At 39.5% G+C, this 19,003-nt stretch overlaps 2 protein-coding genes across 4 annotated transcripts; one reads left to right on the top strand and one right to left on the bottom strand.

Annotated features, from left to right (window-relative positions):
- The first annotated feature begins 1,873 nt into the window (after positions 1–1,873).
- On the top strand, positions 1,874–15,725 carry LOC103175237 (organic solute transporter subunit alpha). Of its 3 annotated transcripts, none has more exons than XM_007888127.2 (9): positions 1,874–2,079; positions 3,317–3,486; positions 5,044–5,198; positions 5,832–5,905; positions 6,382–6,540; positions 7,919–8,030; positions 8,590–8,845; positions 9,755–9,801; positions 15,642–15,725. In XM_007888127.2, exons 2-9 carry the CDS (start codon positions 3,438–3,440, stop codon positions 15,723–15,725), a joined length of 936 nt encoding a protein of 311 aa, XP_007886318.1. In that variant the 5' UTR covers positions 1,874–2,079; positions 3,317–3,437. The 3 variants fall into 3 exon arrangements, with proteins under 3 accessions (XP_007886318.1, XP_007886317.1, XP_007886319.1); XM_007888126.2 differs by having other exon boundaries at positions 3,173–3,486; XM_007888128.2 differs by lacking the exon at positions 1,874–2,079 and adding an exon at positions 2,616–2,813.
- LOC103175235 (suppressor of cytokine signaling 4) lies at positions 15,399–18,993 on the bottom strand. The gene is made up of 2 exons (XM_007888125.2): positions 18,574–18,993; positions 15,399–17,451 (listed from the first exon to the last, which is right to left on the bottom strand). Exon 2 carries the CDS (start codon positions 17,278–17,280, stop codon positions 15,964–15,966), a length of 1,317 nt encoding a protein of 438 aa, XP_007886316.1. The 5' UTR covers positions 17,281–17,451; positions 18,574–18,993; the 3' UTR covers positions 15,399–15,963.
- Positions 18,994–19,003: the final 10 nt, after the last annotated feature.

Below are 19,003 nucleotides of genomic sequence, written 5' to 3'. Positions count from 1 at the left end.
ATGGAATTATAATGAGCACAGCACAGAAGGAGGCCGTTTGTCATATTGTGCCAGTTGGAGCTGGAAGAAAAGCAAACTAGCAGCTGCAAACATGCTATTAGATTCAGCGGAAATTTGTTAAAAGCACACTTTCGATCTTTCAAGTCGAACTTGGATTAGGAGATTAGACAAGTGGATGGGGTGGGGGAGAAGGGGAGGTGGTCAATGATTTTTCAGCTTCACTGAGCTGAAAACAATAATGTCCAAGCAAGTAAAATTTGTGGGATTGAAAGCTTCAAATCAGAAAAACCCACTGCATGTGGGGCAATTGCCTGGCAAAGCATCTCAAGTTATAAAGCACATCTGCTGCATGGAGCCCCAAGTATGTTGCACAGACGTGTGTGATCTGTGCTGTGAGGCTCTCCTGGGTCAGAATAGAATTCTGTCGAGTGCTTGTGATGTACGTGCAGAAGACCTACATTACGAGGAGTTTTTTTCCCTAACACTTGCACTGCCGTTTTCCTTTCAAAACCTTTATCGATCCCCATGCCTTGTTAACACCTCATTGTTTTTTTGCTCTCACATTGATCATTTGTAGCTCTTCCATGCACCATACAAAGACAGATGCTGCTTTACATTTCCAGAATAGGTTTTACTGCTCAGTGTCAGGCTCTGCTACTGTCAGGTGTTCCGAGATGCCCGATTATAAATGCATGTTGTTGTTGTTACTTAACCTCCAGCATCTAAAATGTAATACTTCAGAATGTGAAAGCTTATAGACTGCAGGACATTTGATTTCTATGTCTCTCATCCAAGGCTTTTTCAATCATTGTTGGTTACCACAATGAGCACAAAGCAAAGTGAAACGCTGATTTGATCACACAGAACATTTGGATGAAAAGAATAGAATTTAGGGCATAGATTTAAGGTAAGAAGCTGATAGCTTTATATAGGTGTTTTATGGATCAGTGGAGACTCCTCGCAATAGTGAGAATGATTTTAGTTTAATTGTTGAATAAACTGAGCTACAATAACAGACGAAAAGCAAATGTTTGTATTGAACATGTGTTCTGAGCTCCATCTTGTGGTAATCATCTGCATATTCAAGCAATGCAGTTATTACCTTTTAATGCTTTTTTAAAAAAACTTACAAAATTAAACAAATATTTTGAAACTAAACAGAATTGTTTCTATGTTGGACTGCTTTTATGAAGGTTAATTTTTCTCCATTGCTATAAGAGGCCCTTTGTCTGGGATTACTGAGGTTACAAGACAGTATTGAATAGCCTCTGTTTCTCATTCAAAGACTGTTGTTCTGCATCGATCATCTCCCAGAACATATGATTTTGTTTTGTGAACTTTTTGCTTGTTTTTATTTTAAAAATGTAAACACATTGTCTGAAGAGTGTATCGAGTGCACGATAGATGTCAGCTGCAGTACACTGGGATCTCTGAAACATTCCTGCACATATATCAGGTTAATCAGTTCCTATTGCAACAATAGCTGTAGTTTTTTTTTAAAAAAAGCATTGTCTGAACAGTAGATTGTCAAGAGTGTTCACTGGAGAGTGAGATTGGAAGAATCAATGACCCCAAGAAAATGTGGAATCTGAATTAACACACACAGCGAAAGGGTAAGGAACTTTGGGTTATGCAGTCTCGCTCTTTTTATTGATAGGAGCTCTCACTGTTAAACTCTAGCCCTGGATATGAAAATTCCTGTTCAGGACAATGCTGCATCTACTCTGGTTGATCCTCAAATACTTAGCATATTGAGGCCCCATCTGGAAAGCAAAATGAACTGGTATGTTTGTGGCTGCTGCATTCTGATTATCTAATGTACTTCCTCATGGAATCTGATTCAGCCAATAACATCTGTTTTCAGTCTTCTGACTTAAGGGGAAGAGGAGACCAGTTAGGCTATGGAACTTGTGGCTTTGTGAATGTCTGGTTTAGAGCAAAGAACAGTCGAAGTTTCCATCTACGGACATTAAAAAAAACCCAGCTGGATATTATAAAGGGAAGATAGACGTCAGATGTGAAATGCAGTTGGTGGGCTGGAAGGATTGTGGTCTGGTGATGGTAGCCTTGACTTTGGCGGTTAGTACTAATTCTGTAAAATTAGTAGTGTAGCACTGTTGCATGATAAAGTAATTAGGAGTCTCAGTACTCAAAGCAGCGTGACAAATGAGTGAGCAATTGCATGATAATTAAGAAGACACAGAGTAATGCAAAAGAAAGGTCTATTTATTCAGAGGTTAATCAGTGACTGGAGTGGATTACCAGGTAGGGTGGTTAAGACCAGGAAGCTGGACAAAGTGTTTTTAAAAATGATGTGATGGAAGAACTGTCATGTTCGTATTCTGGAAGGATAAGATCAAATGGGCCAAACCTCTCTCTCGAGATGTTTTTTTTGCTAGAGAAGGGCTGAGGTAACAGCGATATGCAAGAGGAAACTATATATACACACGCGTGTATTTCTTCCTGCATTACCACCCAAACCTGGATTCGTTCTTTTAGATTCCAGGCACCAGCAATGTCAGGTTATACAAATCTCTTGGGAGATTTACAAGCTAAGCGTGTTGCTAGGCCCCTAGAGAAGACGACTGCTGGTCCACAAAACTAATGTTGCTGGTCAGGCTGCAATGTAGATTGATGTTGTTAATGTTCAAAAATTCCATTATCATGGGCACAATGCAGGAGAGGGTCATTTACTGTTGCCAAGAAAAGTGAAAAGTTAATTTTCTGCAATGTTTTTATCTTAAAGCCAAGCCCTAGCCATATCATGAGAGCCAGTTAGCAGACTATTGCATTTGCATTCACACCCATTTCTGGTAAGATCCTTTTCCCACTTTACAATTGTTCCAAATTCCACCTTCTGTCCACATCATTATATTAGCTCGATAAGCTGCTTGTATTAGATGGAAATAATAATCCCATAGCTAATAAAACCTTAACCTGTTGCAGATTCTGACGCCATTTTTGGACTAAAAAGGGTGTCACTGGCTCAAAGTGTGAGGTGGCAAAACTTTTTTTTGCTAATACTTCACTTCACTCGTGGTTTTTTCAGGGTACTGAAAAAACATTGTCAAGAAACAGATTATTTAACTATTACAATACGAATTAAAAAGGGCATACAGCACACAAAGAGTTACATTGCAAAGTTCACTTTTCTTGCCTACTTCCCTTTCAGTTTGACTCTGAAATCAGTGTGACTGGTCTTGCCTGGAGAATATATTTTGTTGCTTGTACTGTGTACATTGCGGGGGTGAGTAGCTGGGGGAATAAAATGCTGCATTGTTACGCAAATATTTATCTTTACTTGGCTACAACAAAGTATCGAACAGCAACCACATTTTTAACAAGAAGAAGCCACGGCAGAACTCAACTGGAGTGGATTATTTAGTCCTTCACATTCCTGAACCATTTCATCCGAAGCTTCGCTTACTACAGTAACAATGCAGAACTGCAGTGAAAGTTTGCCGTCTTCTCAAGAGCTGCTTAAAGGTAAAGTCACATTACGAAACTACTGAATGTTCACTTGGATTTGTTCAATGCAATATTATGTGCTTTCCTTGGAGGGACCACGTTGTGGGTTTGAGAAGGTAGTGTAACCGTAAATCTTGGAAAAACTGCTTACTTGTTCATTTTGTTCTTTCCTATCCCATGATTGTAAAGCAGGCCTCTGCATGACCAAACGGGGAAATACTTTCTGTTTTGGAATAGTATCGGGAATCTTTTAACACCCACCTAAAAACAGGCCAAAGGGACCTCGTGTTTAAAGTCTCATCTGAGAGACAAATTATATTTGACAATGCAATAATTTGAACAATTTGGATTAGCTACATGGACCGTGAGCTCAGGCGTAGCATAATTTTATATTTACAGTTTGAATTGAAAGATTGGAATTGAGTGGGAAAAGTGCACTGAATTCAGCACAAAATATGTAGCATAGACTTACCAACTGGAGGGTGAAGTGTCAACTGAGCAGCTTATGTTTGAGATTTAGTGAAACTGACGGGGAAAAGAAGCCCTGAAAGTTTCTGCAAAGTCTTATCTTCGAGATAAACTGAGGGGTATTCTACAAACACAGCAACAACAAATTACATTTGTATAGCGCCTTTCACGTCAGGAGGACATCTCTAAGTCATATCTGGAAGTCAGATACGTGGAATTATAGCAGTGAAAAAGCATTAATATTCCACCAACGTTCCACAGCTGTGCGTGATGTGATGGGAGCTCACAGTTGAAGACACTGTCACGACCAGCCGGGGATGGCAGAAAATAAAGATAAAGGGGTCAGCAAGCCAGCAAGAGCTACAAGCAACCCAAACAAAGGGACTTTTATATTGCAGGTTGGCTTGGAATGACTCATACCACTGCTGGTATGACCCAAGCCCAGCGTGAGTGTATGAGACATCTGAGTTGTGGGTGCTGTTTGCAAAAGGCAGGTGCATTGGATGAGCTTTGGGTCATCTGGGCTGCATTAGTTTATAAACTGCTTGGAAACTCATTTCACGAGAACAGATTCTAAAGTGTTCCTAAGATTGCTGGTGCTGTAATTCACCGCTTAAACTCTGAGGGAGAAAGGTCAGCTGGGAAGAGGGATAGCATCAGTAGCATGGAAACTTGATATAATTCCTGAAATAAATGATATGCAATTCATCCATACATGCATGCAAAGAAGATACTGTATATAAAGAATATCCCAGAAGGCTGTGGATGCTCAGTCCTTGAACATATTCAAGACTGAGGTTGTTAGATTTCTTAAGGATAGAGGGATTAAGGGATATGGGGAAAGATCAGCCATGAACTTATTAAATGGCGGGGCAGGCTCAAGTGGCTGAATATCCTACTCCTGCTTCTACGTCTTATGGTCTTATACTGGTAGAATAAAATCCTATCACAAATTATTACCTTGTATTCTCTAACTATAGGCGGGGGTTGGCACGGAAATTAGAGATCGATGTACTGTTAATGCCAATTTAATTTTCCACTTTTTCATGGAAATTTAAGTAATACTGAGAGCAATTTGCTATCTTTTTATTTCCTTTCTTACTCTAGACCTCACAACTACTGGAATTGTTGTCATGGTTATGCTCAATGGTATAGCAATTGCCAATTATTGCATCTTCATAGAGCTATGGATATACGTACACAACAATGTCATGAATACGTTAATCAAGGAGAAAACTATGGCAGTGCTGGGCTTATTTCCTGTAAGTATAGTAATTTAAGCACCAAAATACATCGCAGATCTCGTTTCATGGTGTAAATTCTCAGTCAACTCATTTGTTGAGCCAAAACCCTAATGGATAGGATGGTCCGAGATAGACAAGCAGCAGGAAGCTTACCAGGCTGCGCTCTCAATTGCAAACTATGATTACTGAATGTTCACTTGAATTTGTGCTTTCCTTGGAGGTACTAAGTTGTGGGTTTGAGAACTCCAACAGTTCCCCAACACACACACTGGGATCCCCAAACCTTGGCTCTTGCCAAAATGTATCTAATGCTCTCCAGAATTAGGTAAAGAAACATACATCCCTACAGGGAGGGAGTGCACATTCTATTCGATGCTGGGAAATTTCCATGTGTAAGTGGCATATATATGTGGAACTTGTTTGGTTGTAGACTAGTACTAGTTTCAGTACAGGGATTTTCTTCCCCTACCCCTTCCTACTCCTTTCTCCCACTCGCACTTTACTGACATTGTTTACAAGATGTTCAGTTTGCATCGTGGTGATTTTCATCACAGCAGGACACTGCTTACGTTTGTTGTGCTGTGAACCTTCTCCTATATACAAAAGTGATAAAACAATTTCAGCAAAAACATTATGTTCTTCCTTTCTTAGGTAACTACCGTTGCTTATCAGTTGGGGATGTTTGTTCCAAGAGCAGGAGCCCTGGTGGACTTTGTGAGTGCAGTGTAAGTAATATAATAATAATCTTTGGATTTATATAGCATCTTATCACATCTTCGAGACACCACAAAGCGCTTCACAAAATATACTGGAAAGTGAATTGACTGTATATATAGTGAACGAAATGCTACAGCCAATTGCACACAGCAGTGACCCACAAACAATCATGAATTGAATAACCAAATTATTATTATTATTATTTGTTTTTGAAGAGATTATTATCCCTGGATAAGCGATCCGCCAATCGACTAACAACCAGGTTCCTACTTACTGCTAGGTAAACAGAGGTGTGTGGAGTAAGGAAACTTGCCCAACATTTTGCCCTGCCAGGAATTGAACCCAGGTCTCTCGCTTGCGAGGCAAGTGCTCTAACCGCTGAGCTAGAGGACTCCACGTACTGTACTGTATATTAAAGATGCTTTGCATAACTGCTTTGATAAGGGATCTATTTTTGATGTTTAATCTGACTTTCTCTACATAGATATGCTAGTCTATCATTATTTAGTTTCTTCCACCTCACTATTGCTTACCTTGGAGGAGTCACAGAAGCTATTGATAAACTGCAATATGTGGATACGCCATTAAATTTGGGGCCTTGCTGCTGCTGTTGTGCCTGCCTTCCAAAGGTGAAAATAAGCAGGTACAGTATTGCCATATATTTATTTTAACAATGTAATATATATGTATAATATATCCTATAGTGTTTTATCTTTATAGCTTTATATTTGCTCAGTTGACGTCCAGTGAACTATTAATCCTTCATTGTGGATGTCCTTGTTCATCTGTTGTGTGGGACTCTTGGATGCTGATAAATTGTGGATGTCACCAGCAAAACAGTGCAGAGGGGAATAAAACCAGTTCCATCATCCTTACCTAAAACCATTCCTTGTGTGTGGGCAATAAATTGTATGAAAATGCTTCAAATGTCTGATTTTTAAGACTTGGTATCTTAAATGTCTTTCTTGAAGCAATATGTACTAGCTTATTAAATGTGGGAATTCAAGTATAATATTGTAAAAGTATAAATTCGTATAAAATATATGATTAAAAATTGTGAACTTATTGCATACATTTACTATAATTAGTAGTTTATCCGGATCACATTTCACTCTGAGTAATAAAACATTGAGATCATTTGAAGTGAAGCAATATAGATAAGTACAATAATGCACTATTGAAGAAAACACTATTTGCTAGTGTTCAGGGTTAAAATTTTATATGAAGTAACTTTGATAAATTGTTCTGTAGTTTACAAAGCAAAGACTTAATCCAGGGCCCCTTCTGCTTATTAGTATTATTAATGATATTCCTTGCATTTGATTTTGTGCTTTTCACGTCTTCTAGACGTCTCAGAGCGCTTCACAGAATATACTGTAAAGTGAATTGAGCACGGCAGCCAATTGTGCACAGCAGTGTCCCACAAACAGTCGGGGATTGAAGTGATCTTGAGGGATTATTATCAGGTGTGTGGAGTAAGGAAATGTGCCATGGTTTTGCCCTCCCGGGAATCGAACCCAAGTCTCTCGCTTGCAAGGCAAGTGCTCTAACCACTGAGCTACACGACTCCACAACAACTTATTCGGGTTAACATTCAAGTGGATGTTAAACATCCTGTGGCACTTTCACAAAGAGAAGAGAGTTTCTTCTATCCTGGCCAAAACTCCCCCTGATAAAATTGTTTTTTCAACTTCATGGCTGTCTGTCAACATTGTAATGTTTGAAATTATTTGCAGTATACAAGTTCACAGTCATATCTCTTTATAGTAAATCTAGTCAAGCGATTTGAGGCATCATCCTGTCATGAAACGTACTTTATCAAAAGCAAGGAGTATTATATTACACAATGTCTGACATTTCATTCTATCAGCTATTGATCAATGAACTAAATAAAGATTAGTAAATTTGCAACATATAAAAGAGGACTCTGTTTTAAATGTGGGTTGTGTGTAATACTTTAGAAAGTAAATCCAGAAATGTAATTCTGATAATTAAAGTTATTTGGGATATTTGTTCCACAGAAAAACTTACACAATCCTTCGAATTGGCATCTTGCAGGCATTGACCCTGCAGCCTTTACTCCAGTTTATCTGTACCATTCTATGGGCCGATGGCGAATATAATAATGGACAGGTAACTTTGAATCCAATCTGTTTTTTTTCAGGTACAAGAATTCAGGCAATTCATTCTATTCGCAAAAGGTTCATTTATTATCAACAGAGTTACTTTTTGTTAGCTTCAGCAAAATTAAGTTTGCATTGTGTATTATGACCTTTGGGAGCTAACAGAAATTTTAATCTAATCTGAAATTGACACTCTAATCTTAATGATCAACTAAATTCCACTGGATCCTCGAATACCTGAATCTGGTGCTGGAATAAATTGCAACAGTGGCAAAACATGTATTGTTAGTAACCTTTCATGTTTAATTTAATTTACTGATTTGTAATGCTTTATATTTGCTTATTTCATATCTAATAAAATATTTGGCTTTGAATATTCTCACTGATGGTGTAGTTTAGAAACATCCAAATTTACTATACTTCATTTAAATCAGTTTACTGAATTACAATGTACTCTGGAAAAAATACTGTATTTCCATGAATATATGTTGTATAATAATCCTAAAGTGGCCCTTGAGGCCTGAAACTTAAGCTTGAGCTGTATTAGTAAATTACACTTCCTTTTCCAGGTACATCCAAATGATCCCTTGTTCTACATCAGGATTCTGCTGAACATGTCTGCTTTATTATCCTTGTATGCATTTAACTTGTTACTGAAAGCAGCCATTGGAATTGCAGAAACAGGATATCATCTTGTGGCTAAATATGCAATTATCATTGTCTACATCATACTTTGCAATCTGCAGCCACTGATACTGAGCAGTCTTGCAACTTACAATGTCATTCCTTGCGTGGCCTTGTATTCCTCCAAAAACAGAGCATTGCGTAAGTACTGCAGTAGCAACATCGAATTTCTCAGTACTGACGACAGATTATCCTTTGTATGCAGCAAAATACAATAGTTACACTTATAATTTGCTTCTGGATTTCAGTATTTTGCACAATGCTATGTAGTTGTAATGTTGAATGAGGATTGTCCTCTGAAATATTGCTAAGCAGTATAATTAGATTCAGATCTGAAGCTCACTGAGTAAAGACCATAACTAATATGAGCCATACAGAGCAGGTTTAAACTTCAACCCCCCACCACCACCAGCTATGACCCTACAACCCAAGAGCTATGGAGGGGGCTGCCTAGGTCTGTTATCAATTGATCCTTGCTAGAACATTTGCCTGTGCGGATGTCAGATAAAGACAGGATTAGGCTTTGTCGTGATGCTTCAGTTGCTCAAATTCACTGCCCAGGCTTCTTGTAGAAGGGGTACTAGCAATTCTTGGTCTGAATCTGAACAATGAAGGCCGGCAGGGTATTTTAACATGAAGAGGCTAGAACGTTCCATTCTTAGTTAACAGGAAATATGTGGCACGTTGTTTATCTTGACACCTCCCTACAGTCCCTATTACTGGCATTGTATTCAGCACTTCTAGAAATGTGATAAATATTCTCCAGCCCAACTGTTCCCGTTCCAATGATTCCAGGCAATCATTTCTGAAATTTTCATCTATTTTCCCCTTTCAGTTGTGTAAAGCACTTAGAAATGTACTCCCGATGTAAAAAACGTTATATAAATTGTTGCTAATTCTACATTGTGATGATAATCTCGTCCATGTCATTTTGTTTAATTACTATGTTTTATTCGAGCTACTACTGGTGCAGCGATTTAGAGAATATTTAGAGATTGGTATAATTTTTCATCATTTGCTTCCAATAATTTACCTATCATTTCTTTACAGAAATGGATCACCATGCAAAGATTCTGGAAATGTTTGTACTACTGCTTGTAAGTAGAAAGTATTATCACCAAAGTTTGCCAGAATCCACTCCACTGTATTTTGAAAATCCACTTCACAATCTTCCTTGAAAAAAACAGCATTTGATGTATTATAAGAATTTATTATAATATTAATCCCTAAATTTGATAGAGGGTTTTCATGTTTCTAGACGTCTCAAAGCGCTTCACTGAATATACTGTAAAGTGAATTGATTTATTTAGCTGTGTTATTGAGCTAAATAGAAAAAAACACTATGCTTTTTGTGCGTCTGTGGCATAAAATTCTGTGAGATGTGATGTGGTTTGTCGATTACCTTCTCTGATTACCTTCTCTGATATCTCACAAAGTCGATTTAGCTTGCTAGCTACCAGTTTGAGTATGTTTTTCTTTCCTGCTGACAGCAGATCTATGAAACTAACCAAGCAGTCCTGCTGTATAATGGGATGTAAAGAGAAAATGGGACTAGGTTAAGGCTCTCTGGCATGCTAACATTTTTATAAATTATTTTAGTTATTTTGTAACTAACAAATGTATCAAATTGAACATCGAACTGAAAGGCAGAGAGTTCTCTTTTTGCTGCTGATTCAACTTTTAGTGTTCTCAACAGGTTTTACTGTAAATTTGCTTGTCAAACGAGATATGTTCCATTGAATGTATGTTCCCAGCAACCCTCGTTGCTGAGTGATCTCTGCTGCTTCTTCATTGTCAATTGTGTAAGAAAACCTGTGTTATAAATGTGATTTGAGTGTGGACCCCAACAATTACTTTCCAAAAAATCTGGCTCGATCAGCAGTCATAATATTTCAAATAGCATTGTTGTGCTTCAAAAGCAATCGTCGCACGTTGACACTTTTTTTTAGTGAAGTGTGACGACAACACAAGAGGATCAATGACTCATTTTGAAGCTTAATATCATAATTTGAAGGATGATGTGGGCTGATGGATCTTGCCTGCTTTCAGTGTGCATGTGCAATGAAGGAACCAGTAACATCATAATGTGGAAGAGCTAATTGGTGATCATACCGTTATACAACAAGCAATAACTTGCATTTATATAGTACACTTCAGACCAAGTTACAACATCAATGATTTTAAGTTTACTTTCAGACTGAAATCTAATATATATTTACTCAAGTAACATTCGCTCATTGATAGTGGTGTAGAAAGTTTGCACATGTGAATTAATGTTAGAATTTTTTTTTGTGCAGTATGATTTATGCTGGTTCATTGTAGTACACTATAATCAAGTCATTCATATCAAATAGGTATCATTCTTTGTTACAATTGATGGACTGTACTTATTGCAGCAATTTTCCATTGCTTTCAATACTTTCATGAATACAGTAAATAAAATTGTATTAAGGAAACCCTTATTTTTGATTTCTGAGGAATAATAATTTCAGCAACATCTAAGAGCAAATGTTCACACAGCCATATTAGTAAACACAGTGTGTTTTCCATATTCCTTTTATTTTTCTCCAGTTTTATTTCCTCCTTTCCTGCACATGACGGATCATGCTGCCATATTCTTCTCCAGACACTGCGCCTCTACCATTCATCATTTCTTGTGTGTGAGGCTTGAGAGTGAATGTTGGCAGACTATTTCAGCAGCAGGGTTCACCTGGCATCCATACATGTTCATATTCCAGTAGTGGTCACTAGATTGAGATCAGAGGCTCTCTGATTTTTTTTCTTCTTCTTCCTCCAATCAGGCCTATGGTGGTTCTCCCTACATTGATTGTTTTATTTTGAAAAGCAAAGGAACTAGGGGTTTACTCTGCTCCCTTCACTTGATAAAGTAAATCTTTCAACTTATATGTAGTGTAGAAACAAGTCCCAAATAGGAACTCTCATTGTAGGTGTCTGGAGAAAACTTACATTGCCCACGAGGTAGCAAATACACATTTCAGTCTTAACTAGATTTTCAGCATTAGCCTCTCAGTCAATACAAACAATCAATTAGAGCAAATGGTAGATGCTCCATTGGAGCACATATGCAGTAAGTTAGTTAAACTAATATAATCCTTTTTATACTTGTGAGCAGATCTAGAAATATAAACAGGAAAAGACCATCACGTCCATCTGACCAGTCCCAAAGATTTTTTTAAATCATATATGCAACTCTCTCTCTTACTCCTCAAACTACTGTACATTTTACAGCACTACAATCTACAACAACAACAAGATTGCATTTAGAGAGGGCCTTTCACATCGGGAGGACATCCCAAGGTGCTGGACAGTTGGGTCGGGACCCGAGCAGGGGGGAAATGGTCAGGGTGTGAGGGGAGGGAAGGGAGGAAGCGAGGAGGGGGTAGAGAGTCGAGAGGGGAGCTGAAAGTACGGTTGAAGAGAAAGGTCTTGAGACCGGCCTTGAAGGAGGAAAGGGAGGAAGCGGCGAAGGCACTGGGGGATGGAGTTCCAGAGCCTAGGGGCTAAGAGGCTGAAGGTCCGGCCACCGATGGTAGGGCGGTTGGAGCGGGGGATGTGGAGCAGACCGGAGCCAGAGGAACGCAATGTACGGGCAGGTACGTAGGGGGAAAGTAGGTCGGAGAGGTAGGAGGGAGCAAGGCCATGAATGGCCTTGTAGGTGAGGATGAGGATCTTGAATTCGATCCTCTGGGGGATGGGGAGTCAGTGGAGGTGAGCGAGGGTGGGAGTGATGTGGTCGTGAAGCCTGGTGCGGGACAGTACACAAGCTACTTCTGTTATCAAGAAACCAATCTACAGTACTACAATCTACTTCCTTTTCCAAGAAGCCAATCTGAGGATAAGTTTCTGCAGACTTTTAAAGCTGGGTGGGTGAAATGGCTGTATCTGTCAGCGTAATTGCTCTGTGATACTCTATATCCCAATGGAAATAACCTCGGATATGTTCTGCAGTGGGAAGCCAATCTATCTCAACAATCCACATCGGTTACCAAGAATCTATCCAATTTCCAATAGAATTTGGTGTCCCAATCTTATTCTATCCCTCTCTGGACAGTCCATTTCACAAATGTGTATTGTAGTTAATTCTAAACTGTGCACCTTTCTTCTGATCTTGATCCAGTGCCTAATAATGCTACTGCTTGTAGAATGTTAAGAACTGGGGCTACTGTAGAACATATGGTAGGATATTTCTAATGGGATATAATAATAATCCTTGCATTTGATATAATAATAATAATAATCCTTGCATTTGATATAGCTCTTTTCACGTCTTCTAGACGTCCCAAAGCGCTTCACAGAATATACTGTAAAGTGAATTGACTATATATTTGTGGACGAACGCGGCAGCCAATTGCGCACAGCAGTGTCCCACAAACAGTCGTGGATTGAAAATGACCAATTTATGTTATTGTTTTTTTTTGGAGGGATTATTATTAGACGTGTGGAGTAGGGAAACTTGCCCAAGGTTTCGCCCTGCCTGGAATTGAATTCAGGTCTCTCACTTGCAAAGCGAGTGCTCTAACCACTGAGATACAGGACTCCACAAACAGGACTTTAAGATCAAGCATTTCAGCTCTAAAAGCCTGTAGAAAATTAATCTCCCACAAAATTCATTCCATAACGATTTAGTATCATTCTTAAGTGTTCTTATTTCATTATGTTTCACAGTTCAGGTGCACTAGCACAGCTGCATTATTTAATAACTTAAAAATCATCTTTGTTTCTGAGTAATTGAATCATGCTGGAAATCGATAGAGATGAAATTCATTAATATGGGAACTTCCCTGGAACACTGATGTTCACAATGGATGTCTCATGCACTTAGTACTGAGACATACTGTTCATTAGTCAATACTGGGAAGTTCTCAGCATTTGGTAAAGGTCCTTCACCCACACAGTGCATAACGACAGCTATCACTGAAGAACATTAACTGCTTATGTAAACGTATTTTATGATGAAAGCCTCAGTTTCTTTCTGAGATTGGATGATTATTTCAAATGTACTGAGATTGGTTAAGAAACTGAAATTTACATTTTTTATTAATTGCTTTCTATATTTCTTGACCATTATATTTTATCTACATTATTTTATCCTCAGGATATTATTTCAGAATATAGGAAACAATGTTGGTATAATCCAACTCTCTAAGCCTATCCAAAGGCTTTCTCTTTCAATTTCATACAAAGCCATTTTCATAACTGAGCTCTTGCCTTAATTACTAAAGTAATTCTCCATATTTTTAATAAGAGGAACCAGACAGTCTGCCAACAGCAAACCTGATCAAGTCAGATTGTCTCACTCGACATACATTTACTACAATGTTGATTTTCTCTCCAAGAAGTATCCTAGTTCTTCAACATTTGCTTTGGACGAATGCTAAAAATGCTGCGGTTGGGGCTTTTTTTTTGTATGTTGTAAATTGTCGAAAATAGAAATGTGTATCTGTCCATTTTAGGCAAGTTACACCAAAAGCATTTGTACAATTCCATTGGTGGTGGGGGCAATAATGATGGAATTCTTCAAACTTAAGTTAGTTACTTTTTTTTAATTAGCGATGATAGCATTACTTCAGCACAACCATCCATTCAGTACACCCGGTAATGCACTTTTGTTTACAAGGGCAGTATGCGGTTAAGTGTAGATTGTCTCCAAAGACAGAATTTTCTGAACAAGAACTTGATTTAAGTCCTTGGGAGTCAGCTGTTTGTTAAGCTTCCACGGTATATTCCTTTGGTCAATTGGTCGTGTTTTCAATCTAGGTGCTAGATTATATTTTCAATTGAACTCTACTATGCTGTATTTACCAATGAAACCTTCCTAAAATTTCAAAGGGGTCCAGAGTGTGGTAATTTCTAACTTGATTTTTTAATAAGAAAATCAGAAGTATGTAAATGTGACTTTGGGGAATTCTGCTGTCACAATCTATGTTCGAAGGTGGGTTTGCATGAGTCAGCATGATGTCATTCCCTCATTGTCATTCTTGCTTATTAAGCAAACCAGTTAGATATTTCCACACATTTAACTCCAATGTTAAATTTGAAAGCATTGATCTAGTTTATTTCATTCTGCAGAGACAAAAGAAAGTATGGGATCCCATGTGATTTCAAACAACCCTTTAAGCAAAGTGAGTGTAGAATAAAGTTATTAAATTATTAATTACCTTCTTGAAAATGAGTTATTACATTTGTCATATTATGGAATAAGGTAAGCATGGTGAGTGTCTCCAGGGTAAACATTCCAGACAGGGTAATTTCCATGTCAATTCTGTCTGGTTTGAATATTCTTAACCATGGTGATGAGTTTTTGCATGTGTCAGCCCCGCTGCTGACCAAAGTAAAAATGAGACCCTCTTACTTTAACTGTAAGATTCTCTCTACTTTCCAGCTGCTTACTGTCTTACGTTCCATATTCTAATTTAGACTTCAATTTCAATTTCCTTTCTGTTCAGCAGCATCCTTCCACATGTGTTTCAAATTTTATTTGGACAGTCTTTTGACCCACTGCCCATTTCCTGCTGTTCAAATGTACGCTCTTTTTTTCATCCTCTGACTTGATTTCCAATCAAACCTTTGGTTGTCTCATTTGAGATGTCAGTTAAACTAAATTTGCTATTAGAAAGTTAAGAATACATTTCTAAACTGAATTATTGTATAAAACAGACTTCAAACAACAGCATTTTGTTAGTTTTTACTCATGTAAAATGAATTGGAAAGTTACAGTGCAATAACTCAGGTTACATTCGTATTGTATTTTGTTACACTTGTCGAGCTCTAAAAAATATGGATTAATACATTTGTAAAAGTATAAAAACAGTGCAAATAAAATTGTGGTTATACATTCAATTCTTTGATGTTTTGAAATGACTTCAGAAATGAACTTGTTTAGTCTTGAGATCTAACTCAATACATTGGTTTTCAGATGGATGAAATGACAAAGTCCTTCGCAGGTAAAACCATAAGAGCTGAGTGTCATGAGGAAAAGTCAAATAAATATTTCATCTGACAAAGTACAGTAGTTTAAATGCACTGGTGTAAAACAAGAGGAAATAAAATGGGAATGTTTGAATACAATAGAGAATAATGTTAAAGTCCATAAAAAGTATCTTATCAAAATACTGTGCCAGTAAACTCCTATTTAAGACAAACACTGACTAATTTCTTTATGGATTAGTAATGCTCATGGTGTTTTATAAATTAGAATTTATCGTAGGCCATCAGTTTTCTGCTGATCCACGTTACCGCTACAGTTCATCGAACCTGAGCACTCGGACTTTTTGTTTGTAGTGGTATTCCTTCAAGTACGTTTTCATTGCTGGTGGCACGGAAAGACTATGAATGCCATCATAGGTAGTATAGCTGCAAATTACAGCTCTACAGAGGTGCTGAAGTGAAAAGGGAAAGGTCCTGTTCAGTGGAAGTGACAACAGTGGCTCAAAAAACATACAGGAGTTTGGGTCCTTGTAATGTTCCAAGAGACCAGTTACACTAGGTGCATGAAAGACACAGGGATCATGAGCATCAAAGCTGAAATTGTAATTCCATTGTTCAATTCTGGCATGGAGAGAGCGGCTATAACGTCTGAAACTGACAGAAAATAGATAGTCCTCTTGGGCCGAGTCTCTAAGCAGATATGTTCCTTCTGGTTTACCTTCCAACAAAGCCTCAGCACCATATCTATCCATAACACCCCAATAGCTTGGATTCTTACTGATCCAAAATAGATCTGGAACTAGGCAGTGAATGTAGTCAATCTGGGTATGGTCTTTATGAAGTGCAATTGGTTGATTGATTCCCTCATCAGAACCCATTTTTGCTCTGTTCTGCTTTCGAGACTGTGTGCAAAGAGTCAACACTTCGTCATCAGAGTCAATTTCATTGCTTTGAAAATGAAACCCTCTCTCAGAGGTCAATTCATTTATCCCAAGTGGTAACTTTGGGCCGTGCAGTGTATTGGTCTGGGATATTACTTCGAATGTGTGAATTTGTGCATTCGGAGGAGGATCAACACCTTGTTCAATGCTCATTCTACGTCTTTCCCGTAGCCTATCATCCTCATCATCAGCAAATCCTACTGCTGATGCTCCCCAAATCCCACACCTTTGAGTCCCTGGAACAGCGTGCCATTTAATCAAGTGCCATTTCTGAGCGAGCTCAGAATCAACTGGAAAAGGGCATCTATCCAACATCAGTTCACTAATGTGAATTTTCCTTTTTGAAGTGAGAGCTGCAGAATGTTTATGGTTATGCACTTTAACTGGGAAACACTGAACTATTGCATCTTGGATCTTCTGTTTCAGTGATCGACTAGGTAGCTTGCATACACAATCATCAACATCTTGTCTGGAAGAGGAGCTCAATCTTCTTTCCCTTCTTCGTGAAGGGATTGACTGTTTTCCAGGTGCTTGTCTCTCCTCACTATCTGAAGAAGCCTCCGTTTTAGTTGAACGTGACCGCTTACCACTCCAAGCATAACCATCCTTATGATCAGTACTTCTGCCTCGGTTGATTTTAGGCCTTACGTCTACATTTTGAGATGTTGCTCCTTTTTCCTCTGACATTTTAATTAAAACTTGAAATAAAGTTAGAAATCTGAATTCAAACTATTTAGGGCTGGTGTATGTTCCACAGCACATTCAAACAAAAAATCTATTCCTATTTAGCTGAATTTCAATGGTTATTTCATGTTGCTACGATCTAAAGAACCGCAGAGTACTTCATCAGAGGAACATCTACAAGGGGGAAAACAAGAATCAGAAATTTCACCTTGAATTATTAATGCAACTGAATCAAGTGAATCATATAACAGAATTACACATACAGCATGCAAATAGTCCTAGTCAGTCTGGGAGTAACACAGTAGTACTCTCTCTGGTGTGAATTGTTATAATAATACAAAGAATAACAATGGGTTAACAATGGAGATATTAAGGACATGTTCTTAATAAGATGCTGTCGTGGCTTGGACTAAATATACCCTATACGTTGCTTCCAGATAGTATAGTATTAAGGCTCTTTAAAGGGTGGTGTCAGGGACATTGACCTCCAATCTGTGTTGATGTGTCACAATGTTAGATTCTCACATCTAGAGTGCAACCGGTGATGGTGGAGTGTGTGTGTGTGTGTGGGGGGGGACTACCTGACCTCACACTTTTTAAAACATAACCGTTCATAGAAAATCACATGGAGACCGTGCAGGTGGTCTCCTCGAAAGGGTGCAGAGAAACCCAGGCGAGTTGAATCCTTGGCCAAGTCGTGCCCAGAGAACAACCGATCCACTCTCCCCCTCACGCCCCAAAATCTGACGGCCAAGTCCTCACGGGGGGAATGCGAAGCGTACAAAATATTACTGACTGCGGCCTTATTCACATACTTGTATTTAAAGCCCGTGAATCCCTTGGAAAATGACTTCCCGGTTGTTGAGGAAGAGGGGGTGAGGGGCGAGGGAGGGGGTGGGGGGCGAGGAGGGAGGGAGGGGGTGAGGGGCGAGGGAGGGGGTGGGGGGCGAGGGAGGGAGGGAGGGGGTGAGGGGCGAGGGAGGGAGGGGAGGGTGGGGGGCGAGGGAGGGAGGGAGGGGTGAGGGGCGAGGGAGGGAGGGGGTGGGGCGAGGGAGGGAGGGAGGGGTGGGGGGCGAGGGAGGAGGTGAGGGGCGAGCGAGGGAGGGAGGGGTGGGGGGCGAGGGAGGGAGGGAGGGGGTGGGGGGCGAGGGAGGGAGGGGGTGGGGGGAGGGAGGAGTGAGGGAGAGAGAGAGAGGCCATTTAATCAGCATCTACACCATTTAATTTAATTTTTTTTAAAAAAAGGATGAGCTGATGCTCTTTGCGCGGGTGACGTTCTCCGCTTAAAAGCCTTACCCAGCAATGTCCGGCAGTTCTGGTGGTTGGACGCCCTCTCTCTCTCTCTCTCTCCCCCCCACCACCACCTTATTACTTGGCGAGGAGACAATCGGACAACATCGGACGCCGCGACGGGTGTCGAGGCAGAGACGGAGATTTGACGGTTTACCACCGAGGGGGGAGGCGGCGGCGGCGGCTGTTGCTGCTGCGGTCGTCGGTTTGAAGGGAGAGAAACGGCCGATCCCTTCACACTAACCCCGGACACGACTAACCGAGCGGCGGAAATGACGGTTTACATCCCACCCACTGACACAGACACAGACACACACACACACAGACACTTCCCCTCTCTGCCTCATGTCACGGATAAATTACATTAAATGTCTGCGCAGCCGTCCTCCGACTGGTGGGTCCGTGGTTTTGTCCCTTTGAGAGTCAGACCCCCGGG

This window comes from Callorhinchus milii, unplaced genomic scaffold, assembly GCF_018977255.1.
Source record: "Callorhinchus milii isolate IMCB2004 unplaced genomic scaffold, IMCB_Cmil_1.0 Scaffold9, whole genome shotgun sequence".
In the NCBI taxonomy this organism is placed as follows: Eukaryota; Metazoa; Chordata; class Chondrichthyes; order Chimaeriformes; family Callorhinchidae; genus Callorhinchus; species Callorhinchus milii.
Note: the sequence above shows the minus strand (reverse complement) of the source record. Positions and strands in the feature narration are given on the sequence as shown.